At 41.7% G+C, this 18,661-nt stretch overlaps 1 protein-coding gene across 4 annotated transcripts in view; it reads left to right on the top strand.

The window, feature by feature from the left end:
• The window catches only part of KIF13B (kinesin family member 13B), a 207,138-nt gene that overhangs the window by 8,465 nt on the left and 180,012 nt on the right, over nucleotides 1–18,661 (top strand). For all 4 annotated transcript variants that reach the window (XM_073335650.1, XM_073335648.1, XM_073335649.1 and 1 more), the window contains exon 2: nucleotides 329–422. In XM_073335650.1, the coding sequence (XP_073191751.1) occupies nucleotides 329–422 (94 nt within the window). The remainder of the gene's footprint in view (nucleotides 1–328; nucleotides 423–18,661) is intronic.

Raw genomic sequence — 18,661 nt, 5'->3', positions numbered from 1 at the left:
ACATCTCTGTGTCACACCAGTGGATGAGTACATAACTGGAACTTGCCTCATACTAGGGCCAGCCTGCCCCCAGCTAGGTATGCAGAACTGTGACAGCAGCAAGGAGAGCCTTCAACAAAACTCAACTAGTACTTTCAGTTTGAAAAGAATAAATGCTTTTAAATCACACTAAATCAATCACAATAGACTGTCTCTGGCACTGAAGTTTAACACTAGTTCTGGTGTTTTTTTGTGTGGCTAGTGGGGAGCTTGGTGGCTAGAGGAAGTGATAGTGCATAAAATCTGGTACATTAAGAATGGCATTTGATACTTTTTTATTTCTTTATAGAGTTTGATCTGCATACAAAATGTGTGGTGGATGTGGACACAAACAAGGTTATTCTTCATCCTGTAAACACCAATCTTTCAAAAGGAGATGCCAGGTAAGACTCTTAAAATAAGAAGCAGTGGTCTAATACATTAGGTACGGACCTAGCAACTGGGAGATTTTGGTTCCAGCATATGATCTTGGGCACATTTCTTAAATTCTCCAATATAGTTACCCCCATCTTTAAAATGAGGCCAATAATGTATACCCACCTCAGTAAGGTACTCTTGAGATCTACATGTGATTCTAGAGAGAATACTTGCACACCACCCTTCCCTAACTAATATTGCAACCCATAATGCTGTTAGTTACCTTTTCATTTATTCATTTCTGTACTCCTGTGTGGGTTGTTTTAGATGTGACAGCTGATTTCAGAGCAGGGCAAAGTCTCCCTCATTTTTGGAAGAAAGAAATTTGCTCATACTTTTTCATGCAACTTTGCTTGTGTCTGGTCAGTAAGGGAAAGGACATGCAGGCATATTGGAGAGATCTATAGCTATAGTAGGTGCCTAGATATTGAGGGTATTAGATGCATTAGGAATGCTTAGCATGGAGATGACAGTTGAAGGCAGGGACTAACTTTTATGTAGAAAATGACCAAGAGACTGCAAATGTATTAACCCCTAAATGCCAAAGGTCCTGGTGATGTTTGAAAGAGGGGGAGAGTGACTGGCTTATTTCTTGTTTGCTCTCAGGAGAAGAAAGGAGAAACCGAAAACAAAGTGGGGGTGAAAGAAAGAAGGGTGAAGTGTAGAGAGAGACCAGTGAAAATGTACTGAAAACAATACAGTAAAAGAGATGACATTATCCATTATTTTAAAAAAGAGCAAAAACAGGAGTTAGGAAGTATATTGAAGCTAGGAAGGGAAGGAAAGAATAACAGGTAAGAACTGTAGTTCTTTACATTTCAAAAAACTTACTTAAAGTTGGTTGACAGTGTTAAATACAATGCATAACTACTTTTTTTTCCTTAAAATTACAGTGGTTTTGGGAGTGTAGTGGCACAGTAATTCATCCTGTTCAGAAGACTTAGTCTTTGGGCTAGAAGATGTCACGTAAACTTCTCAAGCCCTAAGTAGCATGTAGAAAAATGAGGCAAGAGGAGATTAATGAGACCCTGTGCAGACTTCCACTGATGTCAATGAAAAGGCTTCTGCTGAAGTCAGTGGAAGCTGGTTCAGGGCTTTTGTGACTTGCCCAAAGTCAAATAGGAAGTCTGGCAGAGCTAGGTATAGAACCCATATTATTTAGCTCATGATTTCAGTCCTCTGCTGTAGCCACAAGACCAACTAATTCTGTCTTGAAAGTTGTCTAAAACTGTTCATGTAAAGTCACAGGTAGTTGGTAAGGAACTTGTAGTTAAAATACCTGTTGTGGGTGGGGAATTCAGTCATGTGGTAGAAGTGCTTTCACTTCCCTGGACTGAGTCAGCTCACTAAACAATGGGCAAAGTTCAAATTTGCTAGACTATTATATTGGGATTACAAGGTGTGTATCCCCTATGAAGGGAAAACTAGCATTCCTCCCACTTCTAAGCAAATAGGCTGAAGGCGTAAGTACAAAACTGAGAACCATATAATTGGAACAAAGCCAGATGGAGGTTGGGGGTGTGGAACACAGTAGCTCATATTCATTGTGGGTTTTTTTTTATGGGTTATGTGGCCACCTCATCCCTGTCCTTTACCTGTGACACTGGCCAGTCTGATTAAAGTTCTGCATTACACATCCCTCCATCCACAAATGTCAGAAAATCTGGTACTGTTGCCAAGTCAACAGGCAAGCATCTGATGTAGTATTTTCCATTTCCCAGTTTCCACAGTCTGTGAAATATTACTTTAGGGACAAATACAGTCCTGCATAACTGAAAAGGGTAGCAGAGAGTCAGAGAAATTTGGCTGTGGTATGAGGGTTGAGGGAACATATCTCTAGCTAGCAGATTTATACCAAAACATCTGTGCTGTCCCTACATCCTACCCACACAAATTCCTCAAGGCCAGGCCCATGAGTCTGGAAAATTTCTCACTGCTATGTTCAAGTTTTAGGTAGAAGATTTCAGGCAGTAACAAAAATTCAATTGATAAGGTGTCCTAGTTTGGGATAAGGGACTGTGAAGTGAGGCTGTACATGAACAAGGCAATTTATAATTCAGTTACTAGTAACTCTTAGCCTCCTTTAAAACGGAATAAAAGGATTCCTTCTCCCCACTTGCCTTTCCCCTGCATCACAAAATAATCAACTGTAGAGTTTGGAAGGTTTGACTCCTTTTTTTTTGTTTTATTTTTTATTTTATTTTAAACATTAAACAATCCAGCAAGTCAACTGTTCCAGCTGCTTTATGGCTTTACTTACATATGACTGGATGTTCAGTGACTAATCTTTTAATGATACTCTAGATTTGCAAAGCAAAACTTCATAACTAGGAGTGTTGTTTAAAAGAAAAGTTGGAACTCCTGAGTTCTATTCCAACTCTTAATGGATATCTTGAAAACTTGGGCTTTAACATCTCTGCTTCTGTTTTTCCCCATCTGCAGGATGGATCTTGTATTTATCTATTTCATTAGAGATGGTGAAAATTAATGAATGCTAGTCAAATGATTTGAAAGCCTTAGATGAAATGTGTCTGGCTGTGTGTGTTTCTGAACAGGTTACACCTTGAAGACACTTATTACCCCTGCTAGCCTTCCTTAACCCAGGAGTGACCTTACATGGGACAGCGAAATCTAGCCAGTTACTGTATTGGGTAGCCCTTATTATGGCGGTGGCAGTAGTGTCGGTAATCTGCTCATGTAAAGTAGGTCAACTTCAAAATCTACAGAATAACCTCCAAGCTGGTTATGCTACAATATTAGCTCCAATCTTAGTTTGGTTTTGTGTGTGTTCTTCCTCCCTTTGTAAAGAAGGAAGCTATCTAACACACACACACACCCCACCCCCTCTGTTCGGTAACACTGTCTGCAAAGGCCTACCAAGAAAAACTTCTCTAAAGCTGCTGTCATAAAAATGCGTAGCTATAAATCCTTAGACGTTTGTCTTCCGTCTAACTCCTCCCATCCCCACCTCCAGACTTGCAGCACTGCAGTAGCACGGCTGCAGCACTTAGTGAATATGCTGCCTTTGCCAACAGGAGAGCTTCTCCCATCAGCATAGGGACTCCACCTTCCTGACTGGCGGTAGCTATGTCAACCGGAGAAGCCCTTCCGTTGACATAGCACGGTCTGCCCAGAGGTTGGGTTCACAGGCACTGACTTTTGTTTTTGCTGGTGGATTCCCCACCCCCACTCCATCCTGAGCCCCGTTGCCATTTGGCCTTTTCCCGTTCCTGCTCTGCCCCCTTCCCTGAGACCCCCCAAGCACCCCTGCCACTCTGTCCTCTCTGCCTTCTCCCCTGAGCGCCTCCCACTTGCTGTTCGCTCCTTTCTACCCCCTCCTGCATTAAGGGCCAATGATTGGAGGAGTGGGCAGGGAGGAGCGAACAGCTGTGGCCTCGGGGGAGGAGGTGCAGCATGGATGGGGTCCAAGGGCAAGAGGTCAAGCAGGGGCGGGGCCTCAGGGTGGAGTGCAGGCCGGGCACCCATAAAGTTGGCGCCTATGGTTATGTTGTTATAACTAGGTCACCTGAAAATCCACACCCTGGAGCAATGTAGTTATACCAAGATAAGTTCCTAGTGTAGACCAAGCCTAATTTTATCTTATGGAGCTGTTTGTGTTCTCTCTGTTGCAAAAGGTCAGAGCTCATATTTCCTCACCAACATAAAATTTTACAGTGCATTGTAAGCATTATTCAAAAGTTTATTAGTTTGTAGTTGGCATGGGGGAGGTTGTGACTTCATTTTGATAAGGGTGAACAGATAAGATCTGCATAACAACTGGGATGTCTGTAAGAACTAAGTTTTTGAATAACCCATAAATAGATTGCACTTCCTGAAGCTTCTACGGCTTCTTGATTCTAGACTTTTTTTTTGTTTAGAAAACATAGTATTTAAACAGACAGATTTTTTTTTTTTTTAAAGGCTAGAAATTAACTACTTTTGACCAGTTAGGGAAAAGGAGATAAATTACAGGGCATAATTATAATTGTGTGTAAATGATAAACCCTTGGTTAATTTGCATATTGGTCAAACCCAGGGTTATAAACAAAGAGCGATGGTTGTAAATTACAGCACTTACTAAATCAGTCCAATAGACGCCAGCATTACAAAAAATATTGGACTTTATTTTTAACCATGTGCCTTTATTAATCGCTAAAAGTAGTTTCAGATACTATGTATGTTCTTTAGTTCCAGTCCCTATTTATGGTTTTATAGTCACATTACTATTTTCAAAATCCTTCCCTTCCCCATTATTATATGACAGACTGACAAGCAAGGGACCTTCCAGGGTAAATTGTACAACTGACTATTTTATGCATTTGATAATTTTTGTATATAAACAAAAACAAACAAAAATGATATTTCAGTTATACTAATATTAGGTAAAAACTGTTCAGTTACAAGTGTCATTGATGGTGACCTTAAATATCTAACACTGCTCTGAGTAATAATAAATAAATTAAAAAAACATAAATCGTGGTTTGTTTTTTAGTGTTCAAAATGACAGCACAGTCTGTTGCTAAGGAAACTGGTTTCAGAGTAGCAGCCGTGTTAGTCTGTATTCGCAAAAAGAAAAGGAGTAGTTGTGGCACCTTAGAGACTAACCAATTTATTTGAGCATAAGCTTTCGTGAGTTACAGCCCACTTCATCAGATGCTGTAGCTCACGAAAGCTTATGCTCAAATAAAGTGGTTAGTCTCTAAGGTGCCACAAGTCCTCCTTTTCTTTTTAAGGAAACTGGGTTGTATAAAGAATTTACACAGTTTTCACTATCCCCTAAGGATTTTCAGAAAGCTGAAGATGAAATCAGCTGGCATCTTATTCAGCTCTGAGATTTTTTGCATCCTCAATATACATGTTTGGAACTCAGGAGTTACCTCTCCTTTGCTCACTTGATAAGCAGCAGCCCAACCAAATATAATCAAGAACGTTTTAGTGCCTTTATAAGATTCTTTGGCCACGCACCTTTTGCAGGTTTTTCTGAGGCAGATGTGGCAGCCTCTACAGAGACTTGAGGGGGGAGATGGCAAACAATTATGGGCTACAACCTTTTCCTGTAGAAATTCTTAACAGGCTCTACTTTGAGATCTATGGGGACATGGCAATTGGATCATTATGGCTACTGCTAACCACTTGGTAATATCCAGTGATGAGCTGCCAAAATCTTAACAACCGGTTCCCTCCTCACCCCACGAGGGGGTCGTGCCCCCCAACCCCGGGACTCCTGCCCCATCCAACCCCCCACGTTCCTTGACATGCCCCCACCCCCCCGGACCCTTGCCCCTTCCACCCCTGTCCCCTGACTGCCCCCAGAACGGGCAGAAGGGTCTCGTGGGCTACCGTAGTGGGTGCCCACCGCAGTGGGTGCCCACCCCGCCCCTAAGAGCCAGAGGGACCTGCCGGGGGGCGAGGTGGGGAGTCCCAGCGTTGCTTGCCTGGGGCAGCTCCCAGGAAGCATCCGGCAGGTCCCTCTGGCTTCTAGGGGTGAGGTAGCGTAGCTGAGGGGGAGCAAGGGGAGCGGCTGCTCCCCCCACTGATCACATCAAAAGTGGTGCCTTAGGCACTGACTCCATGGGTGCTCCGGGGCTGGAGCATCCACAGGGAGAATTTGGTGGGTGCAGAGCACCCACCAGCAGCTCTGCGCCTGGCCCCAGCTCACCTCCGCTCCGCCTCCTCCCCCTTCTCCTCCTCCTCCCCTGAACGCGCCACCCCACTCTGCTTCTCTGCCCTCCCCCCCCATTCCCCCCCCCGCGGCCTTCCCGCGAATCGGCTTCGTGCTCAGGCCCAGGGAGGCAGAGGTGAGCTTGGGCGGGGAGCGGTTCCCCTGCGCGCCCCGCCCCCTACCCCGGTTACTTGCTGCGGTGTGGGTGGCCCTCCTTGCACCCTCCGCCCCAGCTCACCTCCGCTCCGCCTCCCTGGGCCTGAGCACGAAGCCGGCGCTTGCTTCTCAGCCCTCCCAGGCTTCCTGCACAAACAGCTGATTCGTGGTGTGTGTGTGTGTGTGTGTGTGTGTGTGTGTGTGGAGAAGCACAGCGGGCGGAAGCATAACTTGGGGACGGAAGGGGAGCAGAGGTGGGCTGGGCGCAGGGCGGGGCAGGGCAGGGAGCTGCTGGTGGGTGCTCTGGAGCCACCAGATTTTCCCCATGGGTGCTCCAACCCCGGAGCACCCACGGTGTCGGTGCCTAAGGCACCACTGTTGCCCTCGCGCGACAACCGGTTCTAAAAGGGTTTCTAAATTTAACAACCGGTTCCAGTGAACTGGTGCAAACCGGCTCCAGCTCACCACTGGTAATATCCCTTAGGAGATAAATCTTATCTAGGTGAATTTGACAGGGTATTGAGAAAGCAGGACTAATTTCCATGGAGCTCAGCAAACAGCCTAGCTGTTCTAGAGCAGGGTGAACTTTTCATAGACCGCAGATTTGAATGAGTGGCTGATTTAATAAGTTTGAGATGAAACAGTAGATAATCCAGTATGCTGAACTCTTCAACTCTTTCTCTCTGTTGGGACTGATTGTTTTTTAATGAAGTTAAGAGCTCTTTGTTCCTGTTCCAGAAGAGAGGGAGATGGGGTTTTCCCCAGACCGGCTCTTCTCAGGTAATAAAGATGAGACAGTGTAAGAGGTTGATGTGTCAAAAGACACGGTGCTGGAAAATAATGATATTTGAGTTCAGAGTAATAAGTAGCATAAAACCAAGAGTTCTGAAGGGACTACAGAGTGAAGTGGCTGAACTGCTAACTAAGATATGCAATCTGTAGCACAATAATTGACTTGAACTTGTCCATAGAATAGCAGATAAAGGAAAGCTAGCTGATATATTATTATTTGGATTAAAAAAAAAAAAGGCTTTGGCAAAATCCCTTAAACTAAGTAGTGAAGGGGTGAGAAATAATTGCTGTCATAGGTTCGCTGTCAGCGAAGAGATGAGAGAGTAGGAATAAATGGTCAACTTTTTGCCATACTGAATATTGACATTGATTCATAAAAGGATTATCCATTTATATTGATGATGGGAGCCGTACACAGTTACATTAGGTAGGGTGACTTTCTTTTAGAAAGCATATCAACTTCATGATTCAGGGCATAAGCCATGACCACTTGTTTCTTGAGGTTACGCAGAAGCTTCCTTTATTGGGCAGGTTCCATAACTATTCAGTATGTGGTTTCCTGAACTTTACTCTGAAGCATCTGGTATTGACCATGGCCAGAGACTGAATATTGGACTGGATGGATCACTTGTCAGGTCTGGTTCTGCAATTTTTATGTTGCTATTTGACCGCAAGCCTGCTGGGGAAGGAGATGTTTCTGTGCCTGAAGATGAAAAGAGAATGTTACAATTTACAGCCTTTTTCTTTCCCGTTTCCTCCCTGTTGTTAGCTGTTGTTGTAGCTACTCTTGCTTGGGATGGCATCAATTCACAATTGATGTTCTGTGGGTGTAGAAACAGAACTTGTTAGTTAATTGGCTCTGTGCACATCAGTATGCTATTGAGGAATTTCTTGCCTTATGGATGAGTGTTCATATTCAGTTCTAAAGCTCCAATTGTGAGTGGAATTTATGGGTTACATATTCAATTTAGTCTTACACTAAACAAGTCTTCATACTGTGTCTTGTAATATAAAAGTATCCACTAAGGAAGATGGAATGGACAAAGCATTTATGAAAAAGTTCAAAAAAATCCTGGACTGTGACTTGTTAGCCTGTTGACAATGAGCTGAGGGGAAGCCTGCAATTCACAAGATCCATATTGGTGTACTGAGGGTCTGGAAATGGAGCTAACCAGTAACTCTAGTGAGCAAAAACAGCCTTGTGAGACTGATGTTTCCTGTATTACTAATATTGCCTGTGTAGCTTTGTTACCTGAGTGTTTGAAAACAGCATTTAACAGATGTTTTCAGTAAGATCACCTGGAGATCTTTCTTATGAAATTCCTTCATACAGACTCCTGCTGACATTTATAGATCAACTTCCTAAGGAAGCTTAAAGCTTAGCTATAAAATATTTCCTCTAATTCAGGCCTTTATCATTTAAAATTATGATTTAGCTGTTTGAGTGGTTGCACAGATTTCTGGCAAAGTCGGTTACTTTTTAAGTCAGTTATTAGTAGGACTTATTGTAGTACAAGGCGTATTAGATCTAAATTATGTAGCATGTTTCCTGATTTATGTAGTAGAGCTGAACTGTATTTTGTACTCAAAAGGGATCTTTAATTTTACTGAAATATTTCTGAAAGTGTGTGGGTCAGTGTGTGTGTGTGAGATATATAAAAAACTCAAATGCCACAGGAATTCATCAAGAGCTTGTGTGGATTCCTGAGATGCTTGGGCACTCTGCATGGCAGCTGACTGCCCATCCTGCATGGAACTTAAGCTGGGTAAGTGTGGGGACAGGCAGAGATAGAAGGATTTGAAACACTATCTTGAGGACATCAGAAGGAAGTTTCCAAGAGTATGCAACTGCCATCTAAGACTCATAAACCACACAGAAGTGGAGGTTCCACTCCTATGTGGTTTAGGAGTTGAATAACACAGGAAGGTGGCTGCCATGTGGAACACCTATCACGCATAGGAGTTGGACATTTAGGAGCTGTGCTAGAGAAGAAGGTGGCTGTTGTACAGAAAATGGTAGGTGTCTATACTAAGGAACAGGAAGGTGGCAGCAACAAGAGAATTTTTGCAGATTTGTGATATATGGATTAATGTAACATCCTGGCAAAAATGTAAATATATTCAGCCATTTGGGAGGTTAGATAACTGCATAATGTCCAGGGCCTTAAGTATTAATTTATGAAACTAGACAAATGTGGTCATCACATGACAGCCTTTGAGCTGGAGAGCTGTCTGATGTGGGACATGAAACAAGGATTCAGAAATTCCTACAGTTGTCAAATGAAACCTACTATAGTTATTTTAATGTTCTTTTTTTATTTTTAGAACAAAAAGTTGAAATGACGTGTGAATGGAATAAGAATCTTTTGGTTCTGCATTTGAAAGACAACCAGTTTGGGACTGAGAATATAATCAGGTTGTAAAATAGTTTCATACTAACTCAAGACTAAAAGTGAAAATGCAGAAACTAATCAAAAACTCTTGCTATGGAGCAAATGTAATAAAGAAAACCTGTAACTATCCCTGAAGGCTTTTGTGTGTTTAATAGGGCTATAAGAAGAAGCTGCTGTATTTTCTCAAGCAAAACATGAAATAAACTTTAAAATTTTACAATTATGTAAATGTCTAAAAGGATAAATGTTCTTCCCATCCCTCTTTCCTCCCCCCAGTCTGGCTCTTTGCTAGCCACTCTTCCCTTCATTGTGACCATCCAAATCAGAGCTATGTAAAGTTTTGTAAATTTTATACTGTGGAATATAACATGAGTGAAAACTCTTTTTAAATTAGAACAGGGTCTTGAGCATCTCCGAGCTCCCCTGTTTTCAGTGGGAGTTACAGGTGCTGAGCACCACTAAGAATGAGTCCTTGAATATGCCAGTTGTCTTCATGCAGCTTCATAGCATGTCATAAGCTATAGTCTTTGTCACTGAGACTCACAACTAAAATTGATTTTGAAGGCAGATTACAATAGGATAGGTTTGCAGTCTACAGTCAGAGATAAGACAAGTTTCTTTTTAGCCTTGTTAATCTGGCAAAATCTATAATAACCTACACTGTTTGCAAAGAAGAGAAGATAAGGTGGCATCCATATGTGAAGAGTATTGTTGTTTTGGCTGCCTTGTCTGAGAAGTGCAACCCCGACTGCATTTCAGATTTTTTTTTCTTCTTTTCCATAACATCCTGAACAGTAGTGTGTTATAAAACCACCTGTAATATGCCTGCCAACCTTAAGTTCACCTTACATAAAGGTGTTTTTGTTTTTTCAGGATATGTAATACAGCTGCAAGTTATGGAATGTCTTTTAACATTGTTGACCTACTTGCTACTGTCTTCTGCTTTCTATGGCATGGTGATGTTAGTTGTTAAGCAGCTTGCTATTCAGGCAAACATCTCTCAATAGTTGGAGAAGTTTTTTAATTGAGAAACAAGTCTACTTCTAGATGACATGCAAGAAGTGTATCATTCATAGTCCAGTCTCGGTGCAAATTGACATTAGCAGTAAAGATGAATCATCATTCGTGATTTAACAAAAAACAAGAGTCTTTATATATATGGCATATGAAAGCTAGAAAAATCATCTACATGAAAATATTGAAATGGGAGTCAGGTTTTTATGTCAACATAGCAATTTACAAAGAACTGCCCACAACTATTTTTTTTTCCTTTGGAAAAGTTAGTCTACATCAAAAGCTTGGTATACCAGGTCATGGATTTCCTTTTAAGGCTGTAAATGTAATACAGATACAGTCATCTTGGTGTCTTAGCATGTTTTAATTCGCCATTTCCTTGAATAATTTCATTTAGTTAATATCCCTGTCCTGAAGTCCAAGCAAAATGGGTGAAATTCTGGTTCCATCTGTCAGTTTGTTGCAGTGAAGGTAGGAAGTACCTTTCAAAAAATCCACATGTTTCTAAATAAGAAAAGAATTAAAATGTTCCAGCTTGATTGTGAACCACTTATAACTACTCTCTGGTAACTGTTTTCCAACCAGTTATGCACCCACCTTATAGTAGCTCCATCTAGGATATATTTCCCTGTTTCGTTTATGAGAAGGTCATGCAAGATAGTATCGAAAGTCCTACTACAGTCAAGATATACTACATCTACCGCTTCCCTCCATCCACAAGGCTTGTTACCCTGTTGAGAGTGATGGTCGCAATTCCACCCAGCCTTGGAGATACAGAGCTTCTCCTCCACTTTTGGGAGCAATTCCTCATCCCTTGTTTCAAGTTCAACATAATGGTGCTTCATCATCACTGTGGTTGGTGTGTTAAGAGCAGGGGTGGATCACTGCCTGCTACTAGAGGTAAGTAGCAGCCAGTGTCCTCCCTGTGGACAAAGTTGCATCCTCCTCCCCGGTGGTGTGACAGCAGTCCTCTCTAGGTGGATAGCTTCCTTAACCTTGGAGGCCTCTCTATGAATACTCTCAATGAATTCCTCCTGGGCACAGATGCTTATGAGCCTAGCCACCACCTCCTGTTGCTTTCCCACCTGCTTCCTGAGAGATTCCACCAGCAGACACCTCCTTTCACATTGGACAGTCTCCCCAGCTTGGCTTTCTATGAAAGGGAAATACAGGCCAGAGTATCTACAAATCCACATCTGGGTAGAGGCATCCATGGTCAGGTTCTCTGTCTGGATACAGATGCAGGTGGACGAGACAGGAGCAGCACCAGCACTGGTTATGCGGCCTTTCTTAACCATAGTGATTATATTATGTCTCCCTCCTACAGACTTCCTATCCAACTTCCCTGTTTGCTAGTTACCTTGGATCGCTTAGCCTCTGGCTTTTAATCCCTTCTCTTCTAGGTCAACCCTGCCTCCTTGTTAATCACACAGGGAGAGGGCAGTCACAAGGCTGACTGAGGATGATGAAGGGAACAAAGGCTCAAAGCATACCCAGACACTCAATCCCAACTGACACTGTGACTTAAACCAAAAAGAGAGAGAACCAAAAACCAAACAGCCAAACAAGCTCACTCACCCCAAGATTAGTACTCACAGCTTGCTCAGCAGGGAGTTGTCCTTCTCTCGCTCTCAAACTCCCCTGTGTGCTAACATGACCAATAACAGTTGTTAAAGAAGCTTTGTGCATTCTTATGGGAGTTCGTAGCTTTTTGATGAGGAAGGACTGGAGTATACATATTGAAATATTGTATATAGTCTTCTAAATATTATTCCATACCTGCTGTGGAAAGAAAAGTGCCTATGATTATTTTCTACATTGTTTGTAGTCTCATTAAGGGATATTGAGTCAGAGATGAATTTCATATATGTTAATGTGGTGGTGTCTTCATTGTCCCGAGGAATTTTAAACTCAGCACGCAATATAATTTAGAATTTGTAACTCTTAATTTGAGGTATTTGGAAGATTCCTGGGGAGGGAATAATTTTATAGCTTTCAAAAGTTAAATTGCCTCTTGAAATTAAATCTTTGATGTACTTAATTCTCCATTACATTCAGACAGCCCAAGTAAGGGTCATTGATCTGTTTCTGCTGTCACTTACACAAGTGTAAAATTGGCAGAAAACAGATTTGAGATCAGAACTAGGGGCCTTTATTTCCAAGCCTCAACTATATAGGGAAGATCTTAATTAATGAGAATCTTGAGTGGGTAAGGTACTCTTCTTGGTTTTGTTGTTCTATCTTTGTCAATGACCCTTAAGCAAAAGACAGAGGAAAAGATCATTTTCTCTCTTCCCTGCCTACATAATCCAGCATTTTATAGGTATTTTTGTTGTTTTTAGAAGCCTGTTATACAGGAATGCAGTATCTGCTGTTAGTTGTTCAAAAAGCAGCACCCTTCCCTCTGAACTGGAGTATCTGTCCTCACAGTAGAAAAACCAATAAGGTTCGCCAATTCATGGCACTCTTCTTTTTAAAGGGACACACTGCGTTTTTAAATTGATGGTTTAAAAACATACTTTACCTGCTGCAACTGAGATTATTACAACTGAAAATTTGTAATCCAGTTTTTGTCTCTTTCATGTAGTTTTATTGCCATCCCTTCAGCATGGACAATAAAAACAGATTGGCATATTAGCTTTGTTTCTTGTGCATTGAGAATTTACATACAGTACTGGGGAAATGTAAAATAACATTGTTTTGATTTTAAACATTACATGATTGAAAATCATGAACTCTCATATTAGGGCATGAACTTCTGGAAAAAAATGTAAGCATTAGCCCACAGGTGAGTGTCCCTTTGAGAAGTGGTGAGGCTGAAGGAACTAGAGCAAGCCGCAGTCTTCCCTTTTATTTATTCAGCAACAGTTCTGTATGATTCTATATATTTTTAAAAAACAAGTCACCACTGAGAGGAAGGATGGCCATCTTGGTAAATCTGGATTCAGTTCGTAGCTCTTCCACAGATTTCCTGTTTGACATTGGGGAAGTCACTTAATCTTTCGGGATGTATCTACCCTGTGGCTGGGAGTGAGACTCCCAGTGCAGGTAGACAGACTCACTCTATTGGGGCTCGAGCTAGTGTGCTAAAAATAGTGATATGGGTATTGTGGCTCAGGTTCTCAAGCCCATCCAGCCCCCTGGGTCCCAACTTGGATGGCTAGCCCAGGTCTCTGCCGGACCCACAATGTCCACGCTGCTATTTTTGGCATGCTCGTGTCAGTCTGTGTATCTGCGAGGCTCATTCCCAGCTGCATATCCTCTTTGCTTCTGTTCCCCATCTAGGAAATGGGTCTAAAGTTTTTTTTTCTCCCATTCTTTGGCTTGCCTGTTTAGATTGTAAGCTATTCAAGGCAGGAAGTATCTTAAACATTGTTGAACACCTAGCACAATGAGACCCTAACCTCATTTGGGGGCCTGTATTTGTATTATGTTAGCATCTAAATAATAATCACAGGAACTAATTTACTTAGCAGTCTTTACAGTTTCCCATCTAGTCACTTTGCTATTTGAATGCTAACAAAGGGCGCAGTAGTGTCTGTTTTGGTGTCTCTCCTCAACATGCATATGGATGGTCTCCCTGCCATGCTTCCTCTGTTTATCTTTCTGCAGAAATAGCCCTATAAAGTTTTCAGAACCATAAAGTGACCAGATTAGCAAAATGAAGAAAAAGTGGGACACCTGTCACTCACCTGTGATCATGGGTAGAAAGGATGCTAAGAGTTAGCGCTTTATAAATAAGCAAAACAAAACCCCCTTTAGTTTATATAAACTACTCTTGGGGGAATACTGTACCACTGTGCAAGCTCAGAATTAATATCCACCGCAGATTTTTCCCCCCACCTGCAGAATAATTGATTCTGACGGGGAGGCAAAGGGAAGCTGTAATTGTACATTTTGCCCACCATTGACTGATGTGGCATCAGAAGAGAGGGCAGCTGGCTCATGGGCTGGAGCAGCCAGCCATGGAGAGGGAGGGGGCAAAGGCTGCCTTTGTGATAGTTCCCTGTCCACAGGGCCAGGTGAGGAGGCACAGGATATGGGAGAGTGGGGTGGACAGAATGGGACACATGGGGCTGCTGGGGTGATCACACAGACTCGGGATGTGGGGAGCGGGGGAGGGTGCAGGGACACAAGGGGATGGGGGTGGCTGAGTGGGGGTTCAGAGTCACATAGAGACAAGGGCAGCTATGCCTGGCAGAATGGGGATTGGGGGTGCAGAGACACATGGAGATAGGCAGCTATGTCTGGCGGAGTGAAGATGCAGGGATACATGAGGGATACATGAGAAGCCTTTGCATTGCTTCCGAGGAGTGCAGGAAATACGGTTCTGTATTGTAGTTTAAATGAATTATTACTCAAAGTTTTGTACTAATACACCTAGTAGGAATCTATTGGTCAAGAAAACATTTTCTGAATCTTTTTTGTTGTCTGCATTGTTACGGACATACTTGCTGACAGGTATTTTGAAATAGATTACAAAAAATAAATGAGCCTGGAGTGATTATACTGTCATTTTGACAAATAAAATATAAAGAATTTTGCAGAATTTTAAAATATTGTGCACAGAAGTTTTAATTTTTGGCATAAATTTTTTAATTTGTTGGTGCAGATCTCCTGGCAGTAATAAACATTGATATACAGTACATCCATTATTTAAAAAATGTTTTGTAACATAAATTTCACAATAAAATTAATAACATGTAATTATTAAAAATTCAGCCTAAAATAGAGTAATCCTGTAATACAAAATAATAAATTACAATAAACTAGTCTTTCTCAACTCCCACCACTCTTCTCTCCTCCCCACTCTTCCCCTTTCCAGTCAGGGCCCTGGGGCCTCATTCTGTCCACCCCCGTTGCCCCACTCCCTGCATCCCAGGGGGAGCCTGTTCTCCATGCTGGTCCTTTTCCTCCCCTCCTGGGCTGATGCCGCCACTGCCCAGGTTCCATTCTGCTAGCCTGGATGGTGGCAGCTTTTGCCTGGAAGCGCTGCTGGAGGGAATGGGTTCTCAGGGCCTGCAGCACCTGCACTATTAGGGAGCAGTGTGGATAGCAGTTGAGCAAAAAATGGAAAATAAGGTGTTCTGTATTACGCCTTCAAACTTCTGGAGAAAGAAAGGGACTGTTCTGGGAGGACAGGATGTCTGGTTGTTCTACTGATTCACTGAAAATTATTCACTGATACAAAGGTAGCAGCCAAGAGCTGAATGCTGAATTCCATTTAGCTTGGAACTCAAACTGCCAACAGCAGATAAGCTATATTAGCTGACTCTAGAGTGGCGTCTTATGGCCTGTGCACTTTGACCCCAGTAGCAGTCGTCTGCATGGTTTCCCCCTACAGAACCTCTTGTATTTCTCCCTGCCCCTCACTCCCAAATATGAATTCCTTTGACCTTAATTTCCTAACAATAGCCACTGCAGAAGTAATACTGTTAATACTTAGCGCTCTATACAAGAGCTGTGCCAAACTGGTATGCTGTTAACTTTTCAGGTCTGTAAGGCACAGGTAGGTGTAGCACAGAACACGCACATTACTGTATGCTGAATCATAGCTGCAATACGTCATGGTAGTGCCTTGGGAGTAGGCAGAGGACAGCCCTTCATGACCCAGCCTCCACTGGTTGCAGCAGTAAATACAGTAGAGTAGTCTCATGCTAACTACTCAGATGCTTTACTTGTGAAATCAGTTGCAAGGTGAAACTGATTAGGATCACCAATAGTCTGACACATTTATTGATGTTTGTGATTTGTTGTGGAGCTCTGAAATGAGACTATTTGACTTCTTTTTGTAGGCTTTATTCTGGCTCTGTCTGTCTAATCTTATTTTTCCCCCCTTCCTCTTGTTTCCCTTATGGTACTTCACTGTTATCAGATGTTGTCACCCCCAGTCTAGAGGAATTTGCATACTAACGTGTTTCAGAGTAACAGCCTCTGTATTCGCAAAAAGAAAAGGAGGACTTGTGGCACCTTAGAGACTAACCAATTTATTTGAGCATGAGCTTTCGTGAGCTATATGTATGCATCCGATGAAGTGAGCTGTAGCTCACGAAAGCTCATGCTCAGATAAATTGGTAAGTCTCTAAGGTGCCACAAGTCCTCCTTTTCTTTTCACTGTGGAAAGTGTACACTTTCCACAGTATGCTTCCGATGAAGTGAGCTGTAGCTCACAAAAGCTTATGCTCAAATAAATTGGTTAGTCTCTAAGATGCCACAAGTACTCCTTTTCTTCATACTAACGTGGAGTTCTTAGGACTTCTGTGATAGCCAGATGTTCTGTTCACTAGAGTGGTCAGCTGGCTTCTCCCATCAGACTTTTTTTAGAACTACTTTCATGGATATAACAAGCTCACCAGTGCCAATACTAGGCATAGTAATATATATTCAACTCTAGTATTACAGCCTTTTCCTTTCCTTCCTCCCACCTCCTTCTGGTTCATCTTCAGAAGGGGAAGAAGTAAAATAGTTTTAAAGAAATATTTCATTCCCCTAAAATGTAGATTGCAGTAAGTTTTATACGCAGGTGTGCTCAGAACTGCATTTCTTTTGAACTTCAGTTTCTTTTCATTCTCCAGTTTGCCTGGAGTACACAGATATGAATGAAATTTTGGCTTGTTTGTACAATGAAGGCAGTAACCTTATTTGGAATTAAAGCCTTTGGAAAACATTGTATGTGCTAAGAAGCAGTGAGTGCCTAAGGGCTTGTCTACACTGGCACTTTACAGTGCTGCAACTTTCTCTCTCAGTAGTGTGAAAAGACACACACACACACACCCTGCCCCGAGCCCTGCAAGTTTCATGGCTGTAAAGAGCCAGTGTAGACAGCGCACCAGCGCTGGTAGCCCCTCATGGAGGTGTTGTGTTTTTCTTGTTTGTTTTTTTTTATAGTGCTGGGAGAGCTCTCTCCCAGCACTATGCCATGACTACAAAAGCCATGTTAAAGTGCTACTAGTGAAGACGAGCCCTAAGTCTAGACTGTATTTAGCATAAACACTAACTAGAGGTCACTGTATTATTGTGTCCATAATTAATGTGCTTCAAGGAACGTGTGAAACAGATTCATCTGCAAGGTGGTAAGGAAGTCAGCACCCCATGCCTCTTATGAGTTAGGCTTATTAATAAACAGATCAAAGTTCTGTATCATTTAGAAGAGATGTGAAAGAGTGAATAGTGGCCTTAAAGATGGATCTATAGAAAGCATTCCATATGTAAGGGGCAATGTCAATGAAAGCATGATGTTGAACAGAGATTAAGGTAAAGCAAAACTATTTAACTTCTAATTTAGATTACTTACAATACAGTGCTTGAGGCAGTGTTGTTGAATGGTTGAGTAGACAATTAGAAGTTAGGAATTCCTGGATTCTGTTACCACCTGTGTCTTAGACTAGCTGTGACCTCAAATTCTAAATTCTTCATTGACATGACAAGCTATAAAAGTCTTGCAAAAGTGATTACATTAACCCTGTGTTTGTCAGGCTTAATGTTTGGAAAAGGGCTGTGAGATCCTTAGTAAAAAGAGTTTTCGGGAAGCACATGCGTTATGAAAAATTAAGCTTATTTTTTATCACAAATTGGGCTTTAAGTTTTGATGTTTTAATGATTCATTTAGGGTGTTTCAGTGTCTCCAGATAAATAGCAACTAATTGCAATATAAATACTCTTACGAAGTTTTTTACTCTCTTCCTCTGTATCTGCATTCAGAGAGCTATAGAATATAATAAAAACAATTCAAAAGGACACAGTTTACTTAAATCACATTGCTATTCGAAAGGTTAAACCTAATAAGATTACTAGGAATAGCTGAAAAATTAGTTGAAAACTATGTATATTTAAAACATTCTGTTATAGTGAGTTCAGTTTCTCTCATTTAAAAAAATCCTTTATAAAATATATATTAACCCTAGACGGGAACAAAAATCCCCCATTAAAACAATTTCTAAAGTACTATAACCACCATATAAAATTTAAAACAGATAAAAACAACAGGCTGTGTATACAAGATCTTTGTCTCATTTAAAGAAAACCTATTACAGGTATATTATAGCTTGAATTTTGAGCAGCTGCAGGGTATTCTTATGTAAGTCTCTGTAGCCTTTGATGGTTTGTATATAAGCTGTAACTGCATGTTTAATATTGTGGGAAAATTATAGCAACATTGTTTCGGATTGGATTTTTGCAGATCTGGGAA

Source organism: Lepidochelys kempii, chromosome 3, assembly GCF_965140265.1.
Source record: "Lepidochelys kempii isolate rLepKem1 chromosome 3, rLepKem1.hap2, whole genome shotgun sequence".
Classification (NCBI taxonomy): domain Eukaryota; kingdom Metazoa; phylum Chordata; order Testudines; family Cheloniidae; genus Lepidochelys; species Lepidochelys kempii.
This window is presented reverse-complemented; position numbering and strand designations above follow the sequence as displayed.